Genomic DNA, 17,778 nt, shown 5'->3' on the forward strand with positions numbered 1-17,778 from the left:
AACAATAATAATAGCAAGATCCTAGGCATGATACTAATAAGATTAATAACAAACCCTACAATGTTACTAAGCAATAAAGATCAAAGGTTTAACCCTAACATGATACTAACATGAATATTAGGAAGAGAAATAGGAACCATCATAACAATCATACTTGATTTAAGGAACTTATTCTTTACCCTAAACATGATACTAAGAAGAAATAAAACATCCTAACATGATACTAGGAATCAAAATAACAATTTAAGCATGATTTCTACATCATAATATCAATTAAACTATTAAAGTACTTACTTGGATGTCTCGTATCCCTTTCTAATAACAAAATACACACGTTAGTAAATTCATGGAAAATAATAAAACAAACAATTAAATTAAATAATTGAAATAGAGATTTGGTACCAAACCCTCAGAAATAAAAACCTTTCACGTCTAGGGTGAAGGCAACTTCGAACTTGGCTAGGTGTTTCTTGATCTTGTGAATGTGGAATTTTGTATGCAAAAGGGTTGGTTTAGAAAGAGAGAGAGAGAGAGTAATCAAGAATTTCTTGATGAGAGTTGGTGATTGAAAAAGGGGAGATATGACCTCTATTTATAGAGAAAAAAGAGGGTCGAAGAACAAGAAGAGAATCCGAATTCGAATCGAAATAGAACTCGATGGACAGCAGTTTTTACGGATTTTGCTTTTATCATATCTTTTGATCTAGAAGTCAAAATAAGGCATATAATATGTCTTTGGAAAGCTCGTGAGGTCTAATTTCCAATAAAATTAAAATCAGATTAAAATCTTTTGTATATTAAAAGATATGGCCGAAATAGTGGAACGGTGTCAGTTTTGGATAGAGTTTTGTATCTCATTCATATCTTTTTCGTTATACCTCGGAATTAATATTATAATATATCATTGGAAAGATAATTTCAAGATCTATCCAACCATATAAAGTTTGGATAAAGATTATGAGGCACGAAAATAAAATCTGACTGTCTTTGAACATCTTTAAATTCGAATACAATTAGGATTTAAGAAAAGGAAAGTTTTAAAAAAGGAAAGTTTTTATTTTCCTCAAATTCTTTAATCTTATCTTTTCAAAAAGGATAATTAAGATCTTTTAGAAACTTATAGAAGCTTCTAATTAATCCTACTACCTCCGTTACATATTATTTGCAACGATTAGACATTTTTCCTCTCTACTTTATGTCAAATCGTTGCAAATAATATGTAACGGAGATAGTAATTAGTTTAGGAATAGGATTAAACCTTTTGACCCTCCACATGATCATTGGGTCGTAGCTAAAACCCGGTTTGGGACCAATTTAGTATTTTGGCCATAACTTCCTCATTATTCATCGGAATTGGGCTTATAATATATCGTTGGAAAGGTCTTTTCAAACCCCATCCAACTACACCATTATTGGACCAATATCATGGATCAAACTAAACTGGAATGCACGTTTTTCAGAAATAGGGTAAGAAAAGAAATATTTTCAAAAACAGAAAGAAGAGATATTTTAATAAAAACAACCTCATCACTAGACTTTTCACACTTTCGCTTTGTTCGATAATCAAATGACTTGAAAGGTATCATCACTGGGTTTGGTTTTGGGAAGACACATTTGGGTGTCTACACCAGCTAAAGTTGGTTATGAGTTAATTTCGGGTTGACTCCAGATCGAATTCGGATAAAAATTCTTTGATTAAACCAGTTCGAAAACAGTTCGGTTATAGGTAAACCTTTTGGACCGGGTGAGTTTTTGACACCCCTAATTATTACCAAGTATATTATTTATATATGGTTGGATTTAAGAGAAAGATTGTGTGGTGGAGTTGGGTAAAAGTATGAGAGATAAAACATATTACGAAAAAGTTGTGGTTAACTTTAGTTATATATATATGATGTTTTTCGGTGAATTTGCCGAGCAAAATCGGGAAGATGATGAATTTTATATTAGCGGAAGAACCCACCGTCGCCCTAAAAGCAAGGACTTGAGAGGTACGTGTAAATTATAAAACATTGGTTACAACTCATGAAAATCAGTAACACAAGGGTCCGTATAATATAGAAAAAACAAGAAAAGGGAGAGCACCAACTGATATTGTCGAACAACTAATTATTTTAAAAACCAAACTAGGCTCGATCTAGTTGGAAGTTTGCACCTTTATAAGGTTAGGGTTTAATTTTCACTATAGGCACTTTGATGGTGGAAATCCCTAACCCTTTTAAAGTGTATAAATACTAGACCATAAAAAGCATGAGAGGTGAGGTACTAAGGTCTACACAAGATTCTTCTCATTACCTCCAAAAAAAAAAAAAAAAAAAAAAAAAAACAAAACAAAACTTTAAACACACCTTACCAAAGTCGTTGGTTACTTGGTGCAAGGAAGCTTGCATTTGGCTTTCCATGATTTTGACTGTTAAAAATCTTCTGATCACACTGTTAACCAACATTTCCACAATACTAAGGCACCCAAAGCGATAGTGCAAAATTAGGTAGCACGATTTTTATCCAATCTAATCTATTTGAATTGATAAAAAAATTCTTGTATGACTTTAGTTAGTGAAGGGATATGTCCCAAGATGATTGCAGCAAGGCCGGCTACTTAATTTACTTCTTTAAATTTTATGCAAATAAATTACTGGAGTAGAAGTAGAACAATAATAATTCTTGTGATTGTTTTCTTTCCACTGCGTACCTAAACCAATCAAAATTTTCTGTACAAAAGAAAAAAGAAAGAGAAAAAAAAGGAAATGATCCAACCAGCATCCAGACCAAAACTCTTTGGATGAGGCTCCATTCCAGTTGAGTCAATGAAATATGTCAATATCCCATTACCTTAGAGCTTATGTTAAGCAAGGGCTCCAAAGCGCTTGGACCAAACTTTCGAGCAAACAGGTAACAAATAGGTGTTCTCAAAGAATTATACCAACATTCTGTCCCATTATTTCTGATATTCTGTATGAAACCTTCTGTAATATTTTCTCTACCAAAACTCGCCGGATGAGGCCCTCCCAAAGACCAATCAACCCATGTCACAGTACGATTAGCGTTAAGGTATGGATGGAATATGTTGAAGTAAGTAGGAATATAGTGTTCATCAGGGTAGCAAGATGGATGGCAGTATCTTCTGAAAAGAACATAGTACTTGTAATCAGATATAATTTCAATAGCCAAAGCTCGCTTGATTTCAATCCACTGAGATCCTTTTCTCCATTGATGGAGCCTAATATTGGGTCCCATTCTGCGGCTGTAACGGCCACGACCATAACGTGAGGGATCATCATAGGACTCCACAAAACTGTGAACAGATTCTATGAGGTATTTGTACACTGTTTGAAAATTGTAGACTGGGATGCAGCTCTCGGAAATAAGCACAAATCGTTCATTCGAAAAGTCAAGGAGAGCATTGGCGAAAAGCCTCTTCTCAGCATCTGCCAGAGATATATCACCCCAGGAAACTTTCTGCCAGCATCAACATTAAGATTGAATCTTGTACTTTCAAATAGCAAATTAATCAAAAAATATACGAACAAACATTAGAACTCATCACGGACAGACCAAAGAAATACTTGTATCTAAAAGCACTAAAGCAGAGTAGCTTAGGATTTCATAGTGGCTTTATTTTAGCTGGTCAACAAAATCTTAGCCCAATATAAGCATCCACAAGAATATTCAGTTGATTGTTCTTCAAATTGACTCATAGACCACAAATCAATGAACACTAGAAAGGGAAAGATGGGAACCAAATGGAGGATGATTAACTGAGATCAAAGCTGTATTTGTATCTATCTTAGATAGGGAAATTCTCAACGGTAACCCCTAACTTTTGCTACGCACCAATGGTGACCTCCCCTTTTTTTATTATAAAAAAATGACCTTAGTTAAAAATTTCATCTCACTCATAACCTTATGTCATTAAATATTAACTCTCGTTAGATTTATAATTAAAAAAAAAATAAAAAAATTAACTCAACCACCAAAAACCAGCCACCACCTACTCAGCCACCATCTCCCTTTCCGGCAACTACCCCAGATTCTTCCGACCGCCGGCGACGCTATCCAGGCTCCCCGACCGCCAGTGATGCAGCGCCAGCTCCACCTCGACCACCTCTAAGTCAGATCCCCAAACCCCCGCCCACGACCCACCCTCTCTCTCCTTCTCACCGTCACCACCACTAGACTGCCGAACTCAAAACCACCAATCAGCTGCGCACCACCACACAAAACACCGCACCTCCCTCATAAGCCCACACACTTACCGCCAGCAGCCCTGCAACAACCATTATCACCACCAGCCTAGCCACGCCGCTACATCTACCATTCGCAACCACATTCATCGCCCAACCCACCAATCAGCCACCTTGCCTCTAGTGCAGCCCTCAACAACCACCTTACACACAATCTTACAATTTGTGGCTAATTGTTAAAATTCGAACAATGTAGAATGGAATTGGAAGAACCCTAGAAATTGGGAAAAATCTAAGAATTGACAATTGCTTGATTTAAGGTTCGAAAAACAAATTGTGATTGAAAATAGAGGTCAATCGAACGAATTAAAGCTCTGATTGCTCAATTGCGAACTTAATTTGAGCGAAAATGGTGGTTGCAGTGGGAAGAGGAGAGAGAGGGAGGGTCGTCGACGGGGTATGGGTTCTGGGTAATGGTGGGGCTGGGGGTAGCGTCACCGGCGGGGGGAACGGGGAACCCTAGATGCTGGCAGGAGGTGGTGAACTGGTGGTGGAGCTGGCTGGGTTGGTGGTTTTTCTTTTTAGTTTTTTTTTTTTTTAGTTTTTTTTTCAATGTTAACCATAGTTAGTTTCTTTTAATTAATTAACTCTCATAAATGTCATAAGTGAGATGAAATTTTTAACTAAGGTCATTTTGTATAATAAAAAAAAAAAAAGGTTACCATTGGTGCGTAGCAAAAGTTGGGGGTTACCGTTGAGAATTTTCCCTTAGATAAGACACATATGGAACCTCTAATTTTGGAGGAGAAACTAAACAATCCAATCACTGACAAAGATGTTACATACACCCATAAAGTGTTTCCTCTACAATTAAGGGTTTACAAAAAATACGTGTATTGAACCAATTATAGTTAAAAACAAGTCAAATAATTTGTCTAGAACATTGAGTGCGAAATAGTCCCAAATTTCAAAGACACTGCAACAACTCAACTACACTAGCATGACTGATGATTACTTAATTAATATTCAAGCCTCATGCTTACAAGGAGGTAAAAATCGTAAAAGTGATTAAAATTACTAGCATGGAAAACAGGCAACAGCCAAATAGCCAATCAACTGCATTATAGGCGGATGGACGGACCATTTAGACGAAAACTGGGCAGGGATGAGTATGTAAAAAAGGGGACAGTTGGAAATCAAATCTTCGTGCAGCCACATATCATTGTTTGACCAAGATAATCATGTGAAGAAAACGAAATACATATATTTAACAGGAGATAACAAGACGTCATGGTCCCAACGACCCAACACCGTACTAGTGCCTACACAAATTTCTGCCCCACCACCTACATCAACCCTTTCAAACATCAACAGCACTGTCAGAAATAAGAATCAAACAAAGAGAAACTCTTTAACAGACTAACTGGCAAATGATGAGAACACGTGGGTAATCATCCTACCACAAGAATCGAAGACTAGTCCCTGTATAGAATATTTTATACGGCTAGATAAAACTGCATGAGCAAATTCTTTTCCTAGTGTTACCTCACTAATTAACCAGGTTACATAGAGGATTGATTGCATAAGGTAGCTATTACAACTTTAACAGTCACACACATTGTGACAACTCCCCACTCCCCTCCTCCCAGCCAAAAAAAAATGTAAAGGCCAGGATATTGGCATACAGATACTAAAAGCTAGTTGAAGGGAATATGTACAAAATACCAATTACTCCCTTCATCCCCTTTTGTATGCCCAATTGGGAGTAAAGTCACTTTTTAATTATTGGTTGGAAGGAACTGATGGAAGTGGAAATTGATGGGCCAAATGTAGTGGGCGTTTTGACTAAAAAAGTCGGAGGTGCAAACATAGATGGAATTAGGGGTGTACATGAACAGGACCGGACCTGAAAACCGACCTGACCCTGACCTGTTGGGACCGGACCTGACCCGGACTTGTAGATTCAGGTCTGGTCCCGGTCCTTGAAAATCAAGGTTTCCGGTCCCGGTCCGGATCAGGTCCAAACCCGGGGTTTTCAGGTCTGGACATGAAACCCGTTAAAAATGCGTTTTTTATAAAAAAAAAAAAAAAAAAAAAAAAAAAAAAAAAAAAAATCCCAAATTTCAAAAGAAGTCAGTTTCATTTTTGTTAACACACTAACCCTAACTCACTTCTCTCTCTCTCTCTCTCTCTCTCTCTCTCTCTCTCTCTCTCTCTCTCTCTCTCTCTCTCTCTCTCTCTCTCTCTCTCTCTCTCTCTCTGCCGACAAGCAAACACGGCAACACCCACTCCCTCCAGACCACCGCCCAGGCGCCCAGACACAAGTCGGAAGTCGCCACCGCCCACCAGATGTCCAGACCAGCAGTGACTACACGCTGTACATCCTGCAACGACGAGTCGACGACTACACCCTGCATCTGCATCTCACTGTAAGTTCTTTTTTTTTTTTAATTAAATCTAATTATATTTGAATTGGGTATTTTGTATTTCAATTGCTTATAATGATTGTTTGATGTTTGCATGTTTGTAAGTTCTGTTTTTTAGTTAATTTTTTTTCGAATTCATGATTTTTTTTTGAGGTTTTTTTTTATTTATTTTAAGTAACTGTTTTTGAATCATTTTAGTTCATTTGTTTCGAATGCATGTTGAATTTTGGTATCCTGTAAGTTCTTTTTTTTTTTTAAAATTAAATCTAATTATATTTGAATTGGGTATTTTGTATTTCAATTGCTTATTATGATTGTTTGATGTTTGCAAGTTCTGTTTTTTAGTTCATTTTTTTCGAATTCATGATTTTTTTTGAGGTTTTTTTATTTATTTTAAGTAACTGTTTTTTAATTATTTTAGTTCATTTGTTTCGAATGCATGTTGAATTTTGGTTTCTTTCGATTTGTGTGTTTAAAATCTGTTTATTCCGTGAATTTGCTGGGAGTAGATTGATAAATCAGAAAAGATTGATAAATCTGTTTAAAGTAGATTGATAAATCTGTTTAAAATCTGTTTCTTTCGAATTTAGTTCATATTGTAGAATTTGCTGCCTTGTTGGTGTATTGTATATTTGTATGTATTCTGTTTATTTTGTGAATTCAATTTGAATTGTAATTGAATTCTATCGTTTTATATGTTTAGGATCAACAAGAACCACGGATTCTTACTCTTGCAATGTAAGTTGTTCTCACATTTTTTTATAAAATGTTATGTGTTTATAATTGTTACTTAAAAATTACTTATATTGTGTATAATTATATTGAAGATTGTGTATAATTATATTGAAGATGGAGAGCTCTCAATCCAAAAGATCTGCTGCTTTTTCTCAAGAAATGTCACAGCCACTTTTTGAAAAGGATATGGAAGAATTGCAATCTACTTTGCCTCCAGATAAGAAGTTAAAAGCGGGGCGGGAATACATATGGAACAGAAAAAGTAAGAGGATATGGAAGAAAATTTGCAAGAGTTACAAGAAATGGAGAAAGGTATTAATTTTATGTACTTGTAATTTTGTTACACCAAATTTATTATTTCATTGTTATCATTCATTAATATATTCTATAATGTTTTTTTATTTAGAGGTGCAACATGATGTATCTAACGATGGAGACGATGAAGTTGTTTTCGTTGACTCATTAGTGTGAATCACGCAATCAAAGGGAAAGCAACTCGCCAAAATTCAAGTTGTCTTTGGATAATTTATGTATTTCTAGTATTTGAGACTTAGAGACTTTATGTAATTTAATGAATTATTTGTTATATTTGAGACTTATAGATTTTATGTAGTTTTTGTCATTGATATTTTCAGATTTTATGTAAACAGGTCTACAATTAGGTCCAACAGGTTATTTATTTTCTTTAAAAAAAAAAAAAAAAAAAAAACACACACAAAACAGGTCTGTTCAGGTCTGGACCTGACCCGGACCTGCTGAATCAGGTCCGGTCCCCGGTCCTCAGAATTGGCTGATTCAGGTCCCGGTCCTAACAGGTCCGGTCCAGGTCCGGTCCGGTTTTGGACCGGTGTACAGCCCTAGATGGAATAAAAAGGAAATTAGGAAAAAACATTAAGAATGGAGCAAGTAGTAGATATAGGTCTAGTTTTCATCAACTTCAATAGGTACATCAATTACAATAAAAAAAACTTTTCTGTTCTATACAAGTCAGGGTCACTAATGTCTACAGATATCAAAAACAAATAAACATATTAAGCACATCCGTTAAAAAATAACCAAATTCAGAAATTAATAATTAAGACTCTATAAACCAATCTACTCACGGAAGAATAGTTACATAAGCACAGACAACCAATACTATATACTTCGTATTCATCTACTTTCAAAACCTTTGAAAATTACAATGTCTTGAACAATGTCAATTGATGCTTACATTTGCTATCCAAAGGAGCCATGACTTTAGCAGGGTGGCATAGCTAGTAAACAGAGGCATCTTCAAAATTCAAATATTTTTATTGCACTAACCACAATCTCATAAACCGCGACTAGGAGAATGTATTACTTAGTGCAAATACGCTTCATTCATGGTACAATGATCCATCAGAGTGAGTGCCAAAGTTTCACAAAAAATGAACACCAAACAATACATCTCTAACTCTCCAATACTACGATTGTAATCCTCAGACGGTGGTTGATTAACCCAGCACAAACACTCTACAATTCTAGCACTAATCAAATTCACTAGTGTCTTCTCAATTAAGCATCACATCACTAAATACTCATAATTGTCTATACAATTAGATGACAAGAAAAATCTATCCATCACTAAAAAACACCAATCACTAGTTCACTACGTCCCTATCGCTAGGATTGTAATTCTCATAGAATTATAGATTATGACAAACAATCAATCAGGGCACAGAACTCGACAAATTCACTAGTGTCTATACCATCTAACCTTAATGATCAATTCGTATAAAATTCACCAGTATCAACTATCAAGTATACCCATGAAACTCAACAGGCCTACATTATTTAAATATAATTAGAAAATAAAACCAGACTTCAAGTAATAATCGTATGTAAGCAGGAAATAACTAAGAATCAACTTACCTGACTAGGAATTTGGCGGTCGAAGAAGACAGAATAGGGCGAAACATTAAGTATAAACCCAGGCAAAGTATGCACATAAATAGAAAACAAATCTTCATGCCCTTCAAAAAACCTCTCCCACAAAGGCAACAATGGCAAAGGACCCCTAGTCAAGAACATGAACGCCACTTTAGGTACTCTTTTAAAAGGGTACCCTTGAATTTGAGGCACCATTGATGCCCTCCAAAACAGTTCCTGATCACTTAAACCATGAATCAACTCTTTAGGATGCACCAAATCCTCCAAACTCAAACAATCAATTTTCGGCTGTTTGTTAACCATTGTGCAGTTACTAATAATATGACTGCTACTAATAATGTTATTCTGTGGCGCGGCAGCGACACCGTGGCGGCTGTGCCGAGAATTTATATACCAGTTATCAACAACATCAATATGAGAGCCTGAAATTAATCCTATAACTATACCTGTAACAAATACCACTAAACATAGTACAAGCCTAATTATTTTGAATGATGTATCTTTCATATTTGAATTAGATTGATAATAATGACGTTGGGAATCCTTATTACTGTTAGTATTAATCACTGGTGATGAAAACTTCTCAAAATCCTCCTTTTCTCCTCTATTTCGCACCATTAAAATTTCCCCTTTTTGGGACATTTTAAGAGCCAATCATGTAGCGGTGCCGATTGCGAAGATCTGGCGACGGAGATCTCGATGGAGGAAGGATGATTTAGGCGTCGGAGGAATTCAGGCGGATATGCGACGGCTTGGAGAAGTAATTTGAGGGGAATTGGAAGTGGAGGAGGAATGGGGCATGAGGGAAGGTGTGATTGTGATTGTGATTGGTGAGGAGGCGGAGACGGATTTGTTTTTTTTTACATTTTATTTTTTATTTTTATTTTTTTGTTGTTTAGGGAGCGAGAAGGGCGAGGGTGAGAATTGATGCCATGATCTCCTGAAGTTGGGAAGGAAGCTCTAACCATTTGGGCTATCCCTCACTCTCACAGAAATTTTATACATTACGTAGGCATTAAAATAAAGTTTGACTTCCGAATTTTCGTCTATAATTATGTTTAGGAAAAAATGAGGACGTCTTTGGTTGTAGCATTTTTTTTATTATTTTTTTACAAAAGATTCTATTAACCAAAAACAATGTTATAACTTAAAACAAAACAATAAACAACCTAAAGACACACACTATAACCATTACAGGAAGAACGAAGAGAACAAAACACTGAAAGAGTCTTCCTACAAACCAATAGCTGCGGAGCCCGGACAACTAAGAAAACTAAACCACATCCCAACCATGGACCAGCAGAAGCCGAATTAACTGAAATATTCAAGATGGATCAAGAGCACTGATCTTGAACATAGAAGAGAACCCGAACTTGCATTCATGGCGAAGGAAACTCATGATGGAAAAAGAAGGGAGATGGAAGAACCCGAAATATGCATCTTGTTGCTGAAGAACGAACCTATGACACAATTCCACTCCTAAGGGTTAGAAAGCGCAACTGTAACCTAGGAGTCTGGGAACCCAATCTATAGAGTCATTTACTCTAAAGACTCTATGAGAAATCGTGCATAATTTTTTGTTTTTACGAAAAATTTTAAGTCTTTCTAACCTTGAAAATTAATTGCATATTTATGGTGGTTATGTAATTGGTTCAATCCTTATTATATATATATATATATATATATATATATATATATATATATATATATATATATGCAATTTTAAACCTCTTTAGGCATGATTACTTGGTAGTAATTTGTGTTTAAAAGCTTGGTTTTATTTTTCACATAATTGCAAATTAATTGCATTAAGTGTGTTTTGTCCTTTGAGGCTTCTAAGTACTAAAGATTCAATCATTAATTATGTTAAGTGATTGAAACTTTGAGTTACTAAATTCCATGAATTTTTGTTGAACTTTGTTGATTTAATCATTTTTAATTTGATTGGAATTATAAAGTTTGAAACTTGTGATAGAAATTTGTTTATCTTCATATTGGAAGATATAATTTTTCAAGGATTCACAAGTATTAAAGTTGGAATCTTTATTGAACTTATGTTCATTTTTCCAACTCCCTTTTATTTTGTCAAAATCTCAAGATTAATTTAAAATTAATTAAATTAATAGTGAGTAATTGCTTGCTTATTTTTGTTGCACCAAGTTAAACCAATTTTATTAAAGAATGGTTCTTGGAATAATTTTTGGTTTTATGCACTTGGATGAATTTATTTAAGTTGGACTTGTTATATTTTCATTTTTCCTCCAAATTAATTTATTCTAAAATTAATTTAGAATTGATTAAATATGTCACACAAAATCGGCATTTTTCCCGAGGGATAAGCACCAAAAATCGACGCCGAAGAAGCCCCGAGCAAGCTCTCGGCCAGCCGGACTGCTCACACAGCCATGGGCTGCCAAGGCTGCTCAGGTGTCTCGATTGGTGCTGCTATGTGCCGAGGGTGGAGCTGATGTGTGCACACCTTGGCGCACCATGGAAGCCAAGGCAACCACAAGGTGCGGCAGCAGCTAGCTGTTGTGCGCGCACTGTGTGTGCGGCCTTGTGGCTTGCCATAGGTGAGTCGCATATGGTGCTTGTATTTAAGCTTCCTTTGGGCGTGTTTTTGTGCGTAGCTTGGTACATAATTAAGGGGAATATGCGTAGATATTTCTTGCGAAGCAATGTGGTGCAATGAGCTTGTGCAACGTTAACATAGCCATAATGGGACATAAAGTTGTGTGTGAAAGTTCGCTGATGTGGGCGATGTAACGCCTATCGACATCGTGACCCACTCCCACGTTCCTTGAGTATCATTCGGTTATGCGAGTTGTGAGCACTCCAAGTCTTAGTGCTAGGCACTTAGATATTTTGGATTACTTAATTTTTGCTTAATTTGTCATTTTAATTATTTTATTTTATTAAAATTTTGGAGTCTAGACCTCAGTTTTATTAGCGACTTTTGCAAAATTCTATTTTGGCAAATAATTGGGTTTTACCGGCTTAATTAATTGGATTAATTATGTTGGATGCGGAATTTAGTTGGAGTTTCAAATATTAATTGCGCTTATTTACATAATCGGTTAAAACAACTATGATTAGTTTTAATTAGGTGTGTTAATTGGATTAACCACCTAGATTAGTTACTAGTTATCGCGTGTTTATGCATTGTTACTTGTTTTATAATTGTAAAATGCATGGGCCATTCACAAATAGTGAATGGATGAATGGAATGTATATTCTCTCACAGGTTTCATAGAATGGCAACTAGTGGGGCCCGATTAGGATAGAAAATACGGACTGCGATCCGTGATGTATTTTTGTAAATCTAAATGCGGTCTGCGTACCGTTGAGTATTTTGTACCTTAATATTTAGATTAGTCCTAATCGTAGATACTAGTAGTTGCATAATTTTGGTCAAATATTGAAGACGGAGTTTCTTGGAAGACAAAGCCATGAAGTTGCAAAAGAAGACCTTTTGAAGATTTGAAGAATTCAAGGTGTCATGCTTGTTGCCAATATGCATCAAAGTGCTTATGCTTTACATATTTATGATCATTTATATACTTCCTCCGTTCTTTTTTACTTGACCCGCTTTGACTTTTACACTATTCACCACTCCTCCTTTAACTGTTTTTTGTGAATAATATGTAAGGAAAAACATGTTCATGTTGGATATTTTAAATTCGTCTCAAGAAGTACTATCATAATATATAACTTTTATAATTTTTACTTATGGAGAATTAAAGTTATTAATCGTTGAAGTTTTGCATTGGCAAGCGTGATAAAAGAAACAGGTCAAGTAAAAAAGAACAGAGGAAGTATGGATTATATGTTAGATGCATGTTTAGGATTTCGAATGTTGTGATGATTAATTAAGTTCACTTAAATCAACCAACATAGAAACCTAAGGTCCCTAAAATATTGAGTGAAATTGCCATTCCAAAACAACACTTATCGACCTATTGCATCACCATTACTCCCTAGACTCATAAGGCATACCGGGTATGCAAGCGGTTTTGGTTATACTCAACGATATGAGTGTTAGAGTCCTTACATGTCGTGGCAAAGTGAATGAATTGTTGAGAGAGCATTAGATGCGACGATTTATTCAACCAAGAGTGGCTTGGCCCCATTAGAAAAGTGTTGCTTACCTTGGGAGATTTAGTGCTAAGACAAGCCAAAGTATGCTTAGCCACTCTTTGTTTCCTTGGATCTTGGAATTGACTTATTTTCACAAAAATAGGGACAATTTTATGTGTAAATAAGACGTTAAATAAGTTTAAAATATGCATGAATTAAAACATAATCTTATCTAAGTATCATGAATGGTTTTTGATTAAAATTCTTCAATTATAGAATCATGTCTTTAAGTAACTCAAACAACCAGTTTTCATTACGCTCAATTCTCGACAAGGAGAAGTTGAGTGGGCCAAAATTTCTTGATTGGCAAAGAAATTTGCGAATTGTTCTCATGCAAGAGCAAAAGGAATATGTCCTTTATGAGGAAATGCCTGATGCTCCTAATGAGGAAGTGACTCAGGCTTCCCTAAACCGATGGCAAAGTGCCAATCGAGATGTCAAATGCATCATGTTGGCCACAATGTCTCCCAAATTCAAAAGACTTTATTTGAGAAGGAGACAACTTTTGATATCATTTATAAGTTGCATAATATGTTCCAAGAGCAAGCCTGAACTAAGAGGTTTGAAACCCATAGATAGATCCTTAAGAGCAAGCTCAAGAAAGGAGAGTTAGTTAGCCCACATGTACTCAAAATGATAGGATTATTTGAGAACATGGGAAGGCTTGATGCAGGATATTCAACCGAGATGGCAATTGACATCATTCTCCACTCGTTGCACAGAGGCTATGATCAGTTCAAAGATGAACTATAATATGCACATCATGGAGAAAACCCTTACTGAGCTTCATGGTATGTTAAAGCAATCCGAGCAAACGCTCAAGGATAAGGGAAAACATGATATGATCATGGTAAAAAAGGGCAAGTCGTTCAAGCGCACAGGCAAAAAGAAGAAAGGCTTCAAGGGGAAAGGTGTTTCGGGGTATTTTTACCCCCTTTTTTATAGACAAATGAGAGGCCAACAAGTGGCCCGATTATAAGCCGAAACGTGGCATCCCGCTTAGCTAAATAAAGGCCAATAAGAGCATGACACGTGGCCTAAAGAGAGATATCAGAAAATGAAGGGCTCAAAGCCCATTAAGGAAACATGCCTAGCATGAAGGAAACCCTAATACACGTGTCAACCACGTATAGGGCAGCCAATCTTCCTAGGTTATGAAACCCTAGGAGCATGATCTCCCACTTTCCTATAAATACCCCATCATTTCATGATGGAGGGACAACACACAATTCCAAAAGGCACAATGCCCAAAATATGCTCTCACTTCTCTCTACTTTCTCTCTCTCAAAAATTCTGTTTTCCGGTCACTAACTTGATCGTCGGAGGCGGATCTCCGGTAAACCGGAGTTCCGTTGTTTTGCAGGTGTTCGGGCCGTACGAGTGTTGCGTTCCGGATCTGTCTCCCGCGGGAATCCATACCCCCCTTTCGGGTTATCCAAAAAATGCCCGAAACATTTGGCACCGTCTGTGGGGAGGCACATCTGGAATGGCACTTAGCCATAATCGAACACCTTTTCATGAAGTAGAACTCTTCCGTACAAATGTAACCCATTGTGAGGGCAAAATTGTAATTCTTTTAGAACGTCGTCAGTCTTAAGAGAATGAGACGAACTCTTGTATGAAGGATAAGACTTGGGCGGCACTAAAACCCAAAGTCATGATCATTATTATGATTATCAAAAAAAAAAAATCATCAAGCTACATTGTTGGATGTGTGCTTGCGACCTAGTCAAACAACTAGTCAAATGGATGAGCAAAAGCAAGAAGCTCGTGGACACGAGCATAGCTACTCGTACAGGGCAGCCAAGTAGCCTGTACAGGCCAAAATCAAAAAGCTTGTTTATACGAGCATAGCTACTCGTACAGGGCAGCCAAGTAGCCTGTACGAGCCAAAATCGAAAAGCTTGTTTATACGAGCATAGCTACTCGTACAGGGTAGCCAAGTAGCCTGTACGAGCCAAAATTGAAAAGCTTGTTTATACAAGCATAGCTACTCGTACAGGGCAGCCAAGCACCCTGTACGAGCCAAAATTGAAAAGCTTGTTTATACAAGCATAGCTACTCGTACAGGGCAGCCAAGCACCCTGTACGAGCCAAATTGAAAAGCTTGCTTACACAAGCATAGCTACTCATACAGGCCGAGTAGAATGCCAATCAGGGGCACCCTTAGCTAAATTACTCGGCCATGAAGACCACACGGTCGACTCATCCATCCGACCTTATAACGGGCGGACGGATGAACATCAGGACTTCCTACAAATTGCCCAAGGTATATTTTACCTAAATAAGGCAGGAACACTCCTAGGCGTACAAGCCCTTAGAAATTTGCAAGTTGAGATAATACTTGAAATTTCATGAGTACGTCCGAGAGATAGCATCAAAGGACAACTCAATACCATACAAATAAAAAAAAATATATACAAAAGTATATATTAAAAAATAAAAGTGTATAAAAAAGTATATATATAAAAAAAATAATATATATATATAAATATATATATAAGCCGAATGGCCAATTTTTGAATAAAAAAAAAGGGAGCTTGACCGAGCAGCCTAATAGATGGCCGAAGTCAAAGGCAATCCATGCCCTTCAAAACATAGGTGCTCGGCCTTAACTTAGAAGAAAATATGAGGTTGGCCGAGTACACTAACAATTACTCCAAGCGTCCATGTGTCCGAGCTGCCCGTTCGAGTGAAATGGGTAAGCTCACCCTCACAAGCAATGATGGTCGGCCAACCAGAGCTGGGTGTCCGGGTTGCCATCATGCAAAGCCCCATGTTTCATATTTTATACGGCCAAGAGCAGCTGAATTGAGCTGGACGAATGAAATAGGAAACCACACCCTTGCAAGCATAACAACTCGGCCAAGCATAGCAGCATGGCTGAGTAGCAAGCAGCATGGCCAGGCGCCGAGTTGCATCTCAAACACATATCAAGTTCTTGATTTTGGGCGTCCAACAATTTGTCCAAGCTGTTGTCCGAGTGAAATCGGAAACCTCACCATTACAAACATAACAACCCGGCCAAGTAGCTGCCTGGACAAGTAGCAGTGTGGCCGGGCGGACTCGGCAGCAGCAGCGTACAGCAGCGGCCAATATGCCAAGCTGCCAGCAAGCCTAATTGAGCAACAAGTTACCTGGCCGACTTTCCCTTCAAAGAACCACCATGTTCCCAAAAATAGGCGGCCAGCAACCTTGCCCAGCAGTATGTCCGAGTTGCTCAATAGGCCGAGTAAAAGCTTGAAGATGGTCCTCGCAAGAATAGGTGGTAGGACGGGAGCCAAGTTGGGTGTCCGACTTGCCTTTGAGCAAGGGATAATGTAATGAATTTCAGTCGGACAGCTAAGATAGAAGCTCGTCCTTCATCTACTTGACGACGAAGAAAATCGTCCAAAATAAGGGAGATGATTCCTACTAGTCGGGCTCACGGTGTCAGAACGCTTAATAAAATACCTTTTCGGAAATGGAAACGGGCCAATGAGTCAAACTCACCGCTATGCCGTGAATGACAGGCTTTTTTAGACATCCGAATTCGTTTAGGGCCCGAAAATGACCTTCAAACATTTTTTCAAGACAAAAAGATGAAAAAAATTAAGTGGTGGCCGTATAAAAAGGCAAGGAAGTTGGCCGAGCTGCAGCTTGGCCGTGTTGCCCTCAAACTGCCTCTCTATGTTCCTATTTTCATGCGGCCAGCTTCCCGTATTAGCTGCCTGGATCAGCCGCCTAGCCAGGCCGAGTTGCATATCAAAGAGCCACCATCTCTTTACTTTTATGCGGACAGAAGCTTAGCCGAGTTGAGTATATGCCAAGCTAAATGGCAAGCGACACCTCTCCTAGTATAGATAGTCGGCCAGCATGGGGCAGTGTGTACGAGTAGCCCATCAAATAAGCACCAAGTTCTTGATTTTATGCGACAGCAATAACACCACAGCAGGTTGAGTTGCACATTAGAGAAGCATTGAATTCCCAATTTGGTGCGGCCATAATTTTTTACCAAGTCAAGAATAACAGCTGGCCGAGTAGACAAATGATGATTTGCATTACAATCATAGCAGGTCGGCCTTAGCAGAAGACCGAGCTGCTATCACGCAAATCACCAGATTCCTGCTTATATGCGGCCAACAATCTGGCCGAGTTGCCCTTCAAAGAGCCCCCATGTTCTTAAATCTGAGCGGCCTGCAACCTTGAGTTACTCTCACGTGAAGCTTCATGTTCTAAATTCTATACGGCCAAGGTAAGTTGGCCGAGAGAAATGGGTAAGCTCACCCTCAAAGAGCATAGCAACTCGGCAAGCTAATCAAACGGACGCACGATGCCGAGTAAAAATGTGATGATGGGCATCAAAAACATAGCAGGTTGGCAGCAGTAGAAGGCCGAGTTGCACT

The 17,778-nt window shown here is 37.6% G+C and overlaps 2 protein-coding genes across 6 annotated transcripts; one reads left to right on the plus strand and one right to left on the minus strand.

The window, feature by feature from the left end:
• Positions 1–1,906: 1,906 nt before the first annotated feature.
• LOC110681672 lies at positions 1,907–10,617 on the minus strand. Its single transcript, XM_021857811.1, has 2 exons — positions 9,239–10,617; positions 1,907–3,459 (listed from the first exon to the last, which is right to left on the minus strand). Exons 1-2 carry the CDS (start codon positions 9,896–9,898, stop codon positions 2,818–2,820), a joined length of 1,302 nt encoding a protein of 433 aa, XP_021713503.1. The 5' UTR covers positions 9,899–10,617; the 3' UTR covers positions 1,907–2,817.
• On the plus strand, positions 6,398–7,973 carry LOC110681674. Of its 5 annotated transcripts, none has more exons than XR_002503323.1 (3): positions 6,398–6,613; positions 7,314–7,348; positions 7,438–7,973. XR_002503323.1 is itself a non-coding variant. In XM_021857813.1 (3 exons), exons 1-3 carry the CDS (start codon positions 6,534–6,536, stop codon positions 7,809–7,811), a joined length of 360 nt encoding a protein of 119 aa, XP_021713505.1. In that variant the 5' UTR covers positions 6,398–6,533; the 3' UTR covers positions 7,812–7,973. The 5 variants fall into 5 exon arrangements, 2 of the variants coding, with proteins under 2 accessions (XP_021713505.1, XP_021713504.1); XR_002503324.1 differs by having other exon boundaries at positions 7,460–7,973; XM_021857813.1 differs by lacking the exon at positions 7,314–7,348 and having other exon boundaries at positions 7,438–7,657; positions 7,752–7,973.
• Positions 10,618–17,778: the final 7,161 nt, after the last annotated feature.

This window comes from Chenopodium quinoa, unplaced genomic scaffold, assembly GCF_001683475.1.
Source record: "Chenopodium quinoa cultivar QQ74 unplaced genomic scaffold, ASM168347v1, whole genome shotgun sequence".
Taxonomy (NCBI): Eukaryota; Viridiplantae; Streptophyta; class Magnoliopsida; order Caryophyllales; family Amaranthaceae; genus Chenopodium; species Chenopodium quinoa.